The 13,981-nt window shown below is 43.6% G+C and overlaps 2 protein-coding genes across 2 annotated transcripts; both read right to left on the bottom strand.

Moving 5' to 3' along the window:
• Positions 1 to 183: 183 nt before the first annotated feature.
• On the bottom strand, positions 184 to 3,338 carry exosc4 (exosome component 4). The gene is made up of 3 exons (XM_079750212.1): positions 3,121 to 3,338; positions 2,287 to 2,493; positions 184 to 713 (listed from the first exon to the last, which is right to left on the bottom strand). Exons 1-3 carry the CDS (start codon positions 3,289 to 3,291, stop codon positions 360 to 362), a joined length of 732 nt encoding a protein of 243 aa, XP_079606338.1. The 5' UTR covers positions 3,292 to 3,338; the 3' UTR covers positions 184 to 359.
• A 123-nt stretch (positions 3,339 to 3,461) lies between these two features.
• On the bottom strand, positions 3,462 to 12,922 carry LOC307085827 (cAMP-dependent protein kinase catalytic subunit beta). Its single transcript, XM_079750703.1, has 10 exons — positions 12,630 to 12,922; positions 9,069 to 9,130; positions 8,830 to 8,958; positions 8,218 to 8,316; positions 8,051 to 8,133; positions 7,609 to 7,735; positions 7,411 to 7,506; positions 6,700 to 6,822; positions 6,326 to 6,490; positions 3,462 to 5,575 (listed from the first exon to the last, which is right to left on the bottom strand). The coding sequence occupies exons 1-10, from the start codon at positions 12,673 to 12,675 to the stop codon at positions 5,450 to 5,452; spliced, it is 1,056 nt and encodes a 351-aa protein (XP_079606829.1). The 5' UTR covers positions 12,676 to 12,922; the 3' UTR covers positions 3,462 to 5,449.
• Between the last annotated feature and the right edge of the window lie 1,059 nt (positions 12,923 to 13,981).

Below are 13,981 nucleotides of genomic sequence, written 5' to 3'. Positions count from 1 at the left end.
GCTATGGATCAGTTATTATACACACATGTAGCACACACCAGAGGTGCTACACATTGTGGAAGACAAATCTTAAATCTTGCAATTGATTTGATTGCTACACAACACATCATTCTACAACACATATGCACCTCAGTCAAAAGCACTTTTATATAAAGTATGATTTATTAATGTAGCAGTGGAAATAAAAAAACGAATCGACATAATAATACATGATGAAAATATATAAACATTTGTCAATTCTTTTTTAACCGAGGTCCCGTATCTCTCCCAGCATATGGCCCCAAAAACAACAAAGCCTCAAAGTCCTCTCCTCCTCTCCTCCATCCTTCCCGCCCGCGTCACTCTCCGGTGTCCCCGCCTCACTCTCCGGTGAGCACGGACACCTCCTGCAGGTGCTGCCTCACCACCTCGTCCAGCACCTTGCTCACTCCTTTGCACGCCGTCATGGCCGCCTCCATCAGGGCATTCAGGTGGTCCTGGTGCAGCCGCGCGTCCATCTGCAGCAGGGCGATCTGCCCGCCGCGGGGCAGCAGCGCCAGGGCTAGCGAGCTGCCACTCTCCTCGGCGAAGCAGAGGTCGGCCAGCGGCGTCTCGTCCACGAAGCCCACCGTGCAGGCGCACACGTAGTCCCGCATGGGGATGCCTGCGTCGATGATCGCCAGCGTGGCCGCGTTCACGCACACGCTGTAGTTGCCGCCGTCGGCTTGCAGCACCTGGTGGGAGGGATGAGACGTTTTGAAAACGTGTACGAAGTGAACGCTTGTACTGATGCGTCACACGTTTACTATGCATTTACACACGTTAAAAAGGTCCACCTAGATGTACACTGATAGAGCGGTCTGCACAGTGGACTGTAGCAAACGTTGCTCCTCTATCCATCATAGATCTAGGTGGACACGCCCACTTGTGATTAGGGATGGCGAAAATGTAAAATATTCTTGACCGACCACCGAGCCTCATTAACCGGTTAACCGATCAGATTAAAATGTGCAATTTGAAATAACAGCCATTTCGAGCCGCACCAGCCGCCTGCTATTTTGTAACTCAGCTTATCTGTCTCCCGTTCTGCCTCCGACTCACACACACACTCCGAGTGAGAGGCAGTGGCTCTAACCGCGGCACGACCTGTGTTTGAATTGAAACACGAGGCATGCTTTCTGCAGGTTTACCGTGTGTAGAGAGCGGGGCCAATCGGAAGAGGGCAGCGTTAGGAGCTCATTTGAAACATTGCCGCGGCTCATTTAAGAAAATGACAGCTCAGAAGAGACGCCGCTTGTTTAGTTTGGAGGAGACGGAAAAATTGAGTATGAGGGATAATTTTTTTCACTTCACACAAAAAGATCTTGGAATGAGATGGCTAACTGTAGTCTTATAGCGTTTAGTCTACTGGCCATAATAATTTAGAGATCACAGGTACTTAATTGTGTAGCATCTACAGTAGCTGCTATCATTGCTTTACATGGGGAACAGGGTTAACCTAGGGATTGTAATACTTGCACTTGGTTCTATGAACATCTTTACTGTACCGACAGCGATATATTGTTTCACTTCTTATGACAAATGTACTTATTGTAACAAATGCACTTATTGTAAGTCGCTTTGGATAAAAGCGTCTGCTAAATGCCCTTAATGTAAATGTAGATCATATTCTCTGCCGCTCGCATGCGGGAATAATTAAGACTTGAGGAGAAATTAAACAGTGGGCTAGAGAAGCAGTGTCCGTCCTACTTCCAATAAGTCACCTCATCTGATCATCTTTTTGTGAGAAGTGAAACCAACACACACTCCACAGTCCACAATGACACACTTTTTTTTTAACCGACAAGCGACAAGATTGATCGGTTAACGTTGATACGGTCAACCATTGGTCAAACGGTCAATGGTTAACATCCCTACTTGTGATGTCACTAAAACATAGGAAGAATCAGATTTTCGAAACGGCTTGTAACGGCTAATCACACTCACACCTGGTGGTATAATATAGGACCTTTAATATGCTGTGAATTACTGGCACTTGGCCACTTTATTATTTATGGGGTTGGTGTTACTGTTTATATTTACTTTAGCATTTACTTTAGCATCTATTTTTGTTTTCCTTAGCACTAGGGTTAGGGTATCACATTTTCTTGTATCTTGTATTTTTATTGTATTGCATCATAATATAGTTTTATCTTATCAGTATGTGTACAAGATATTTACATCAGTTAATACAAGTAAGTGATATGACTTCTCTTTGAAGTACAGATGTAAAACATGACAACTGCTGGAATGAGAAAGTGCTCCGACCTTGACGTAGATGTCTATCTGTGAGCGTGGGTATAGCTGGGTCATCACGGCCGCCTCAAACGTTTGCTTGAGGTGGAGGCTCATCTCCGTGGACTTGCGGTCTCCGTGCGGCCTCCTCTTCCGCTCCGCGGTGCTGAAGGTGGCCATGCTGTACTGACAGTTGATGACAGCTCGGTCGTGGAGGGTTCGACTGCGGGAGCCTCGCATCTGGGGGAGGAAGACAACCGGACATTGTTGTTGCTGGTCGTGTTTGGATCCAGATGTGCCACCGATCGCTGGTACATCTTTGTACGTTCACCCCTAGCCAGGCCATGAAGCCTATCCTTGCTGGCTGTAGAAGTAAGGCAGATCCAACACCTTGTCTCTTTCCCACCTTACCTGAAGTAACGCATCTCTTAGCTTGTGCCTACATTTAGCAATGTATAACTGGATTACGTCATACATAACCATGTTAAGACCTCATTGGATCCATCAACAAAAGTTGCAAGCAAAGCCCACACACACACACACACACACACACAGTAGTACTAAAAGTGCATTGTTTAAGTTCAGATATTGTCAGCTGGTGACACGCAAAAATCATTCAGCACTTTCACTCCACTGACAACTCAAGAAGTCATATTGTCTGGTAGGTGAACAGCATGCGACGTGCCTGCTATTAACGTTAGCTCCTATCAAGTCCTCTCAACGGTCCAGTGCGTGTGACCGAGGCAGCTAGCTGAACGTGGACCGTCTCTACCCACCTCATGAGGTCCGTACACCACCGCCAGACCTCATGGGGTCTGTACCCCACCACCAGGGCCTTAACGTTAAGGGTCTCTGCTCTCCACCCACCTCATGGGGTCCGTAGACCACCGCCAGGGCCTTGGTGTTGCCCTGTTCTATGTACGCAGAGCCGTCCGCCTGGGCGAAGACTCCCATGCGGGCTTGCACTTTCCGCAGCTCGGTGGCTTTTCTCCCATCCAGGCGGTATCCCTGGTCCGAGAGGAGCTCAAGTCCTGCCATTTTTGTTTAAGAATTGAATGAGGGGGAAACAAAAACACATGTGCCGACTTCTGGTACTACATTACCCATAAGTCTACAGGCTGTACGGTAGGTCCAGAGGGACAAGTGCGGTTTGAGATTCCCGTTTAAAAAAATGAATAGCAATCAATGTATGTTTTTTTTAAGGTGCTTCTCTTTATTATAAGGGTTTTATATATAAGTGTTATTACTTATTACTTTGGTTGAGTATTCACCTCTTCAGTGACAGTAACTGGAAAATCAGGTATTTTGACACTTTTAAAAATAAAATTTATTAGCATCTCTAATGTGTATAAATAAAAACATATATGAAACAATGCATACACACATGTTATGAGTTAAAACAATGAATGGATTAAATGTGGTATAAAGGAGAAGTCTTGCTTTAAGCTATTATTCTGTGAGGACATTTGTACCTTGAAAGTTTATTTTCTCCAAAAGATGCATCCCTATAAGTTGCAAATTGACATTCTTTAAAAAGATTGGAACAAACAAGGAACAAATTGGTAACAGCAACAGGAGAGAAAAAAAGACATGCCATTTTGCAATTCTGTCTTAGAAGATTGAAAAAACATCTTCATGTTAACAGTATTATAAAGAGTGTACTTCTGCAATACTTCACAAACAACGTTGAGGCACAGAGCCGCAATCCTATACACATTAATCTGTTCAACTTTACATTACTCTCTACAAACCCTAAAAAGGATTTAGTCTCCTTCTTCCCCTATACTGGAGTCACACTGCTTCATAAAACTCGTATCAAACAGTCTTTCATAAGCAGACAGACTATAGGAACCGAGTGAATATAATGGTAGACACGGCAAAAATGATTTGTGAAACAGCAAATTACATAGGTTTTTTTACATAGCAATAAGACCCAAACAAACAAAACAAAATTTGAGACTTACTTCCTGTAACACGGTTTGTCATTTTGTGTAATGGCTATTGTTGGCTGAGTCTGAATACTAAGTAGGCAGTGAACTGATGTGGGAGGGGGGTTTGAGGACGTGGTTCTCTAAGGCAAAAGCAAAGAGAGGGGGAGACACCCCTTCTTCTTCTGTTATGTTTTCTATTTGGTCATGCTTTGAAACACTCAACATGTTCCTGTGTCTTACAGAACGGACAGATATGCACGTAGGACACAGTACCACTGCTCTGCAGTTGGCTGGAACGAACGTTACCGTGGCCAGTTTTCCGGACCTGTGGCTGACCATACATATATATTTGACATAGAAGAGGCAGTTATGGAAAGCGATTTGAACATTTAAATGAAGAAGTAGAATTGCCCACATTACAAATGTAGATTTTCCCCAAAATAGACATCAATATTGTGGATATTCATGGCAATAGCGATGTTCCAAATAAAAGTAATCATGTGTCAGTATTTTACTTACTGTCTTGCATCATACCAATATGATATATTGGTTGTTTTATAGGGTGAAAAATAAAAGTATAACTCAAAATCTCTCTCATATATATATATATATATCTCCCTCTTTCCTCCATAAGTTGTAGCCAGTATCCCCTCCGCCTGTAGCCAAACTTGTACAGGTGTGAACCAGGACGGATTCAAGCACAACCTCTGCAACAGCCTTCCCTTTTAGCCTCTGAACATTAGCCAGTGTCTAGCACTTTGAACATATTTATATTATCATATAGAAATCTGATGATAACAATAACAATCCCATATCATACACCACATCATAGTATCATTCTTCAGTAACCTTTTCAAACCTGATTTTAAAACATTCCAAAACTTATCAAGATTAATATATTCTTATACTTTTATCTACAAATTTGATTGAAGGATGAGACGGCCTGCGATGCGCGTTGCCCTTAGTGTGTATCATTGGAAACATAATTCTGTAATGGTGTGAACTCGGGCGTTGGCCCGAGTTCTCCTCTCAAAGTAAAACAAAACATCTTAAAAAGGGGAGCACAACATCAACTAGAAGTAGTAAAAGTATAAAGTGGATCATGGCGACCTCATTCAGCAGTGTGGAATAGAGGGATTAATGTAGTAGACGTGAACAACGTCGGTCTCTGCTCTTTCTTCTTCCCAGAGTCCTTTTGAAGAGCGCCGTGGTTCCGCGGTGTGTTTTATGTGTTTTAGCCCTGATGTTTCCACGCTCTCGTATCTTTAAAACTCGGCAAACTCCTTGCCGCATTTCTCCGTTAGCGACACGTGGATCTCCTCCTCCTCATACTCGTCGAAGTTGCTCGTGTCCCCGGGGCCCCGGCACTTCGGGATGAACGGGGCCTCCACCTGCAGGAGGGACAGGAAAATAAACGGTTAAAAGTGGCTCCAAGTCAGACAGTACTTTATATGATTATAAAAAGGTATAGGACGCAGATCATACATACATATATATATATATACATACATACATAGCGTCTAGCACTTTGATATACACACACACACACACACACACACACACACACACACACACACACACACACACACACACACACACACACACACACACACACACACCCCGGTGAACCACCAGGGCGCCCCTACATCTGATAGTTTTAATGAGCAGACCATTTTTTTTTATTTTATTCAATTAACACATACAAATATGAAATAAATTACTCAAATATTATGAATAAATAATTTTACCTAAATCTATTAATTTGCATGATCTGGCAGGTAAAGGCAAACCTTTTAAAAATAAACTGGCTAGAGGGTTTCTAAGTAATAAAATGTTTAAATGCATGTATTATAGAAACAACAACAAGCATCAGCATCAGTTAAGACATAATTGGTCATTAAATTCTCTAAACTTAATGTACATTAGCCTGCAGACTCAGAGTCTGGTAGAACGCATGGGATGCCAGCATAAGAGCAATATACTGTAAGGCAAACTAACCATTGTGTTATACTGACATGTGTACTTGTGCAGTATAATAGTTAACAATGTGAATTCAACGTTTTTTTTTTTTTAAATGAAGTGAAAGCATTGCCAACTCAATGAGTAATGAATCCATAGTGCTCTAACGTAGAGCCACTTGCCTTCCTCTCGTAGATGGCGATCCAGTCGGTGGTGGCGAACCACTTGTGGCCTTTGATGTCGTTGACGCCGTTCTTCAGGTTGCCGTAGCGCTTGGTCAGGTCCACCTGCAGCAGGTTCCTCAACAGGTCTTTTAAATCAGAGCTGAAGTGGGAAGGGAATCGCACCTAAAGGAAAGACACATAAATAAACAATGTTTGCGGTTTTATTACAGAGCATGAGTTCCACACAAGTCAACTTTACAGACTGCTCATAAAAACCCAGGAACAGGGGGCTAAATGATTAGTATTAAATGTACACTATGCCTATTGTAGAGTTGCTTCTTAGGGGAAGAATTATTTTCAATGACAATTTTCAAAAAATCTAAACCACTTACTTTTCCAGAAACAATCTTCTCATAGATCTGGATAGGTTGATCTGCAAAGAATGGTGGGTAGCCCGCTGCCATCTCATAAATCAGGACCCCCAGGGCCCACCAGTCCACAGCCTTGTTGTAGCCCTACACACCACAAACAAGAGGACAGCACAGAAACATAAATTGCTTTAGGAGGTATAAAACTACTTTATTATCACAATGTAAAATATACATCTAAATCAAACTTTATTTATATACCGTGTTTCATGCAAAATTGCATAAGAGGTGCTTTACAATGCAATGGAAATGAATAAAATGGTTGAGGAGAATGCTGAGCTGAATAGGTATGTTTTATGATTTTGAAAAGGTGTTCACAGATTGTGATTCCCTCAGCTCCTCCGGCGGGCTGTTCCAGAGGCGAGGACCATAGACACTAAAGGTCTCTGTCCTCACCTGGGGAACAACTCAAAGGCCAGAGGACCTGAGTGATCTAGAGGGAGCATGTCTGACAAGTATTCGGGCACTCATCAAATTAGTGTTTTGAACACCAATAAGAGGATTTTAAAATCTATTCTAGAACTGACGGGCGTCACATACTGTGAAGCAAGCGGCCCAATCCGCATCTACTGGGTTAAAAATCGAATAAAAACGTAGAGAAAGGCTTGAATGCATTACAGACCATGTGTTGCCGGCTGTTTGGACCAAACCACAGGTCTCTGGAGAGGGGCTTACTTTGCTTAGAATGATCTCTGGGGCCAGGTACTCTGGTGTTCCACACAGTGTCCAAGTCCTCCCTTTTACTCTCTTGGCAAATCCAAAATCTGTCACCTGGTGGGGAGTGAGAGCATCACCTGTTACACGCCTGGGAGGAATATGAATTTGTTTTAACAAGCAGCAGTCCACATGTTTAGCGAGAAACCGCAAGCAGACCTGAATATAGCCATGGTGGTCGATGAGGAGATTCTCCGGTTTCAAGTCTCTGTAGATAAGGTCTAATGAATGGAGGTACTCGAATGTCAGCACTATCTGGGCTGCGTAGAAGCGTGCGTGCGGTTCACTGGAGGGGAAAAACGGGTGGGGGGGTTATTATGTTAACAGGTGTCGCGGAAACCACATGTTACACCATCGAGCAGGTAAACAATGGATGCGATTGGGCAGAACTTGACCCCGCCGAGAAATGGCGTGGCGATGAGTGTGGGGAGACACACAACAGTCCTTCAGGTAGCGAAATACGACAAACAGGTCACAACAAGCACTAGTATTGACACACTCGCGCTGTACTGTGGTCCCCATGGCTCTACCCCAGATCATGAGGGAGATATTGGATGGATAAGGAGCCAGATACCTTAGTCTGAACTATTCACTCACTCACCTGAACCTGCCGATTCGTCTTAGATGGGAGAACATCTCTCCTCCGGGAACGTACTCCATCACCATGTACAAATTTGAGTTGTCCTAGTAACGTCGGAATATAATTAGTGATGAGCTATTCAAATGCAGTGTGGATAGATAATACTGTAGAAACTATGGCCGCCGTACCTTGAACGAATAATCGAGTTTGACGAGAAAGGGGAAGCTGACCGCCTGTAATATTCTCTTCTCGTTTAACGTGTGCTCTATCTGCTTGAGTTTCACCACCTGAACAGACCGAAGAGACACAAGACCATTCGTGGATTAATTGTGGTTGATCTCAAATCATCCTCAAAAGTCCACAGCACTTCAGGCCAGCATATATTCAGACTACACATAAAACAAATCCGATATTGTCTTTGTACAATGTAGATGTAGAACATTTTAATGAAAAAGAAACTTAATTTCAGTGATAATTTTGGGCCACACTCATGTACGGTTCAAGATCCAATTCACTGCCATCCCACTTGAGTCTGACCATAGCATGAAGTACCATTGACGCAGAGTGCTGCATTTCGATATACCATGTGACCGGCTCTCCACACACTGGGGCCGCAGTCCTTGAACACATTCGCCACTTGTTAAAAGCAGAACATGTGCCAATCAAAATATTTGGAGCACAGTGTTTAGCCTCTGCACAAGTTAGGTTAAGGACGCCGTACCGGTATTGGGATGGGGTAATTAACTCCAGCTTCCAAGGTAAAAGAGACGGGCAACAGAACAGAACGCGGGCCCACTGACCTTCTGCTTCTCCAATATCTTCATGGCGAAGTACTGCTCGGTGGACTTGTGCTTCACCAGCATGACCCTCCCGAACGAGCCTGTTCCCAGCGTCTTTAATCTCTCAAAGTCATCGAGGCACGTCGTGCTCTGTGGAGACAAACAAACACACACCGGTCAGCCAACAATAGACGCACGGAAACCAGTTTACCGCTTTGACTTAAAGCAAATACAAGAAGGCCTCGGTTCCCTGTTCTCACCTGTGGCGGGCATTCCCATTTCCGTAAAAAGTCTTCTTTGGCCTTCGCTAGGAACTCTTTCACTGAAGAGGGGAGAGAGACATAATCATTCAAAGAAGCTGGTTCCAGCATTACAACCACATAATTAGGCATTTATTGATGCATCATGGAGTAGACCAAACTATAGGAATGCTGTGGTGGAGAGGCTCAAGACAGACTAGTTAGGATGGAAAGAAAACAAGGGGAGAGAACAATCTGCATGTAATAGCAAACGGGATAGTAACAACATCATTTCACTTGTCTAACGATACGACAACACCAAACAACGTCCAGGACAGGCGAACAATAGTAAGAAATGATGCAAAAGAGTTTGATCAATTCTGCTTCGTGTCAAAGCGAAACAGAAATCTTGTGTCTTGTGCATCGATTTCTGTACTAAACACGCAGGGCAAGGCTACGACACTCACAGGGCGTAAAGATGAAGAAAAGGCAAGGGCATTACATGGGAAACACGGCAGACAGTGGATGTCCAGACCGACAGATGTGGGTGACAAAAACAGGCATTTGTTATTATCAAACACAGGCACACAGAGACCTGGTTGGGCCAGTTATCACAGCGCGACCGGGGAGCATACCAAAGGTCTCTAACAGATCACCAGGGATACGCAGGAACGACCGGCGCCCACACGGACGGGCGATACAAAAAGAGAGATACAGAGAGAGATATTGACAGACTTCATGTGTTAAAAAATAATAATAGTAAAGCGAGACAATCAATGTGATTAGGTATACGTAGAGAACAATCCCTCGACATAGAGCACGATGCAGAGTAGACTTTGACGTGGCTGTGTAACAATTTGAAGACCGTAGCGTCTAATGAAGTTTCACACCGACTCACAAAACCACAGATATCAATCAACAGTCGAAATGTCAGCAATGTAGTCGTGCAATGTCGTCATTTAGATTAAGCAGATATAAAAACAAGAGGCAGAGTACAGAGGGAAGGTCCATCCTAAAAAACACTCACCCCTAGTTCTATCTAACCCATCCATGTAGTTTCTTTGTCCCTTTCCACATAATCTCTCCCCAACAAAAAATGTAAAACTGAAATTCGGTTTGCGAAGCAGTAACAGCTCAGTTTCAACACACAATGGCAGGATCTCAAACGCTAATGCACCGACCCTGTTGACATTTACATGGACAACCGTTTGGCCGAACTGCAGTGCACCCTCAAACTCCAGACCTCGATACAAGGACCCAGCTATCGTGATAGGGGTCCTCCAGCAGAGCAGGCCGTTGGCATATAAAGGTTAACTGTTAATTAACTTTCTGATCAACGGGGATAACTGGGTCCTTGTTTCTTGGGAGATTTCATTGTCGAGTTCAGTTTTTTGGGTCCCCCTGTGTGCTACAAATCTAACGCCATTGATTTTGTTATTATAATGGAATTGTAGTGAAGGAGTGTTCAGCCGTGGACACATGATAATGATCATATAGGAACTCCTAACCCCTTAAAAAACTACACTGAAAAAGGATTTGTTTTCAAATTCATACCGAGCCAAACCTGCCATTATTCGAGTAATATCACATGGTGTTCGTTATGAATTTCAAAGACATGTACGAATAGTCAGCAAATGATGCCTGATTGCCTTAACGTATGAAACAACCCTTTACTGACATTGATGCTGTCTGTAAGAATACCAACTCAATGCAAACCGGTTGCAGAGTTATTCTCTGGTAAAATAGGTCTAGTAAATTGTATATCATGTGGCCAATAACAGGCGGATAACTCCAAAACGGTGGGTTTGAATTTGCGGCACCAATAAGGGAAAGCGCTGCAGAGGTGGTAAGCATGGAAGGCTAACAGGCAACACATACAGCACAAGCTGCTATATGGGGAACTCCAGGTTTGTCATGAGAGGGCGGTCACTCACCGCGGACAAATCCCAAGCTCTGGGCAGAGGGTCAGCTTAACCAGATTAAACAGCCAGCCCCTGACAATCTACAGATCCTAAACACAGTGAAGATATGACCGAGAGTGGGACACTGTGCTGATCTAACCATCCCCACCAACTCCGGAGCAGCTTGGCGCTGGCAACACCACTGCCTCTGAACATTCTTTTAATGTTCTGAACTAAAATATATCTCTACGTTGTAAGGATGATTTGGATGATAGCACTATGGTGCATGCCCCTATCTAGTGTGATTTGTCTATTTACACAAAGCCACCACTATCCTAACGCCATCAAAGAATGGAAAAACTTCAGAGAACGCAGCAAACTGGATCGCCTCATCACCTACCCACACACGTCAAAGCTTACCGTCACAAATTAACTCTAGCCTAGTTGCAGCTACGTCAAACCTTTCAAAGCTTGTAATACCCCTTATCCTCTGACGAAGGTCCTGATGACAAGCCTTTACTGGTCAGTTATAATATTGTCTGCGAGTGTGGCACGACAGGACCTTCACAACATTTAGATTATGTCAAAACTAAAGCTCTTAGTAATCTTACTCATGAATGCCTGAGTGTTAAAGGGGTTCCCTGTAGTGGAGCCCAGTTTTATGAATGGAAAGAAGGCATTTGTCATTTCTTCTCCATATTTGGTCACTGTGCTGCAGAGGCAAAGATGTGTTTATGTAATGTAGGCAAGGACACAACATGCTCTGGAAGTAGACACTGTCAAACTTAAGTAGAAAAAATACAATATCATGTTTTGAAGTTGGGATTGCGTTGCATTTGACATAAACAGATAGTGGAAACATCTGCACAAAGTTGATGTAAAACCAGTTTAAGCTGGAGGCTGATAAGAACTTAAATGGGCAACACCCAGGTCTGACCAACTGATCTCGGTGGTGTTGGGAAAGAAAAACACAACATAAGTTAATCAAATACACCTTTAGAAAGACAAACACCAGGGCTACCGGGCCGATCTGTGCAGCACATATGGGCAGCACAGCTAGCCACTTAAAGGCCAGCTCATCGACATCAAGAGAGGGGGACTGACTGGGCCTTGTGGAGGCTAATCCCCTGCAGCTAATGTTAGCTGGCTGGCTAGACATCCCTTCCTTACGCATTGTGCATTCAACTCAAGACATATTTTCTCCAAAAGCATCCAAAGAATTAAAACAAAAACAATAGTATAGAAACAAAATGTTCAGGAGGGGCGTGCATCTGTAGACTGGGCGGGCGGACATCATGTTTTCCCGGTGGTTCAGAGGGTAAATACTATCCCCCCTCCTCACAACTCATAGGTTTTTAATTATAACACCGTTTAGACGCTACTGCTGCTGGTTCCGGAGATGCGATCCCACCAAGCCTCACAAGCCTGATCCATAATAAAGTGTCCAAATGTTTACCAGGCTGTGATGGAGTGAATATGGCCAAGGGAGAGTGTACCCACACCCCGCCACCACCAACCCAGACCCCCGCCTGTTTGGAGGCTACAGATTAAGAGTATAGAGCGGATATCTCCAACGCTATAGCCCTATCTACCCAGTGTTTGGAGAAGATGGAAACTAATTAAATGACACGGGGAAACCATGACACCCCCGTCCTGCCCCTGAGTGGAGCGGATCGCTCACCGTTCTCCAGCTCGGTGCCCTTCTTGGCCGTGGCCGCGTTCCCCATGGTCCACACCGGACCGGGAGAGATGGCGCTGGCTGGAGACTCCACGCAGAGCTGATGCTTGTGGGGGTTGCAAAAGCTCGTCCTTTTTAAAACGTAGTCACCCTCTCTCGGTGTGGACACGATGCATATATTCAAGCGTTGGATCCCACTGTTTCCAGGACGATCGAAGCGGCCTCCCTGTCCTTTTTAATCGATATCCGTCCCCTCTCTCGTTGTGTGTTTGCTGATCGCGATAGCGTTGACATGAAGCTAGCGGTCACTTCTTGTGCGCTTCTCTTCCTCCCCTCCACCCTCCCCCGACCCCCCCCCCCCCCCCCCCCCCCTCAGGGTGGCTTCTGATTGGTTGGAGATGTGTTTGGATACCTGGACTTTCTTCCGCGTTCTAGTGCATCATGCACAGATTGTCTGCAAATGCATTGGAGAATTGCATTTATGGATTAAATAGACGCGTAAAAGTCATGCGTAATGCGTAATGTCTATAGAAAATACAGACTGGTCCCTCCCACTCTTGAATATGTTATAGCAGCGTATGTCTGTAGTAGCTGCGCATTCAACTTTCACTGTTTGTATTGTTTTCTGATATTGTGCTTGCAATATTTAAAAAGATGTATTGTTATTATTGTTCAGTCTCATACCAGTCAAGAACTTGCAATCAAGCATCATCCCATGTGTGGCTCTGATAAAGAGCCATTATTAACGACACAGCTCTATTAATGTTTGCAAATTCATATTCAATGATTGTAATAAATATAACAAGTATTTACAAAGGGAACTGCAAAATATGTTAAGAGTAATACCTTCACCGTATTCAAGCGATTTGGATACATTTAATAATAAAGTGATCATGTTTGTAATCTATATAACTGTGATAATCATTCGCAACAGACTGATATAGTTAGGATGCCTTTGTAGGCCTATTTGTAATTGTTTATTTGAATAATTCCTCTTTAGCGTATTCAATAAAAAAGCTCATCCTAATTATCTAGTTGACAGAGGAAAAATAGGACAATGTTTAATTAAATTAACAAACAAACTAATTAAAAGCACTAAAGGGACTGATGTACTTCATTTCACACAACACATCCCTTTGAATAAAAAGGCCAAATCCTTTGTAGACGTGGAAGGTAATTTCCATTTTGATCACCTGGTGTCAAAACATTTTGGGATACCTTGCAGTTTACACCCCGATCATATAGGTGTATTGTTCTGTGTACATTTCATTAATTTCCACATAGGCACCAACTATGCTATAGTAAGCCATTTAAAATAAAAACGTCGGTATTTTATACAATCAACGTATGGATGT

Source organism: Pollachius pollachius (genome assembly GCF_949987615.1).
Source record: "Pollachius pollachius genome assembly, chromosome: 14".
In the NCBI taxonomy this organism is placed as follows: domain Eukaryota; kingdom Metazoa; phylum Chordata; class Actinopteri; order Gadiformes; family Gadidae; genus Pollachius; species Pollachius pollachius.
This window is presented reverse-complemented; position numbering and strand designations above follow the sequence as displayed.

Coding starts and splice junctions, on each gene's coding strand:
- exosc4 (XM_079750212.1), bottom strand. CDS start 3,291: ATGGCAGGACTTGAGCTCCTCTCGGACCAGGGATACCGCCTGGATGGG. Junction 2,494..3,120: donor TGGTCTACGGACCCCATGAG/GTGGGTGGAGAG, acceptor TTCCTCCCCCAG/ATGCGAGGCTCCCGCAGTCG. Junction 714..2,286: donor AGATAGACATCTACGTCAAG/GTCGGAGCACTT, acceptor CCCTCCCACCAG/GTGCTGCAAGCCGACGGCGG.
- LOC307085827 (XM_079750703.1), bottom strand. CDS start 12,675: ATGGGGAACGCGGCCACGGCCAAGAAGGGCACCGAGCTGGAGAACG. Junction 8,959..9,068: donor AATGGGAATGCCCGCCACAG/GTGAGAACAGGG, acceptor TTGTCTCCACAG/AGCACGACGTGCCTCGATGA. Junction 6,823..7,410: donor CAGAGATCATTCTAAGCAAA/GTAAGCCCCTCT, acceptor TGTGGTGTGTAG/GGCTACAACAAGGCTGTGGA.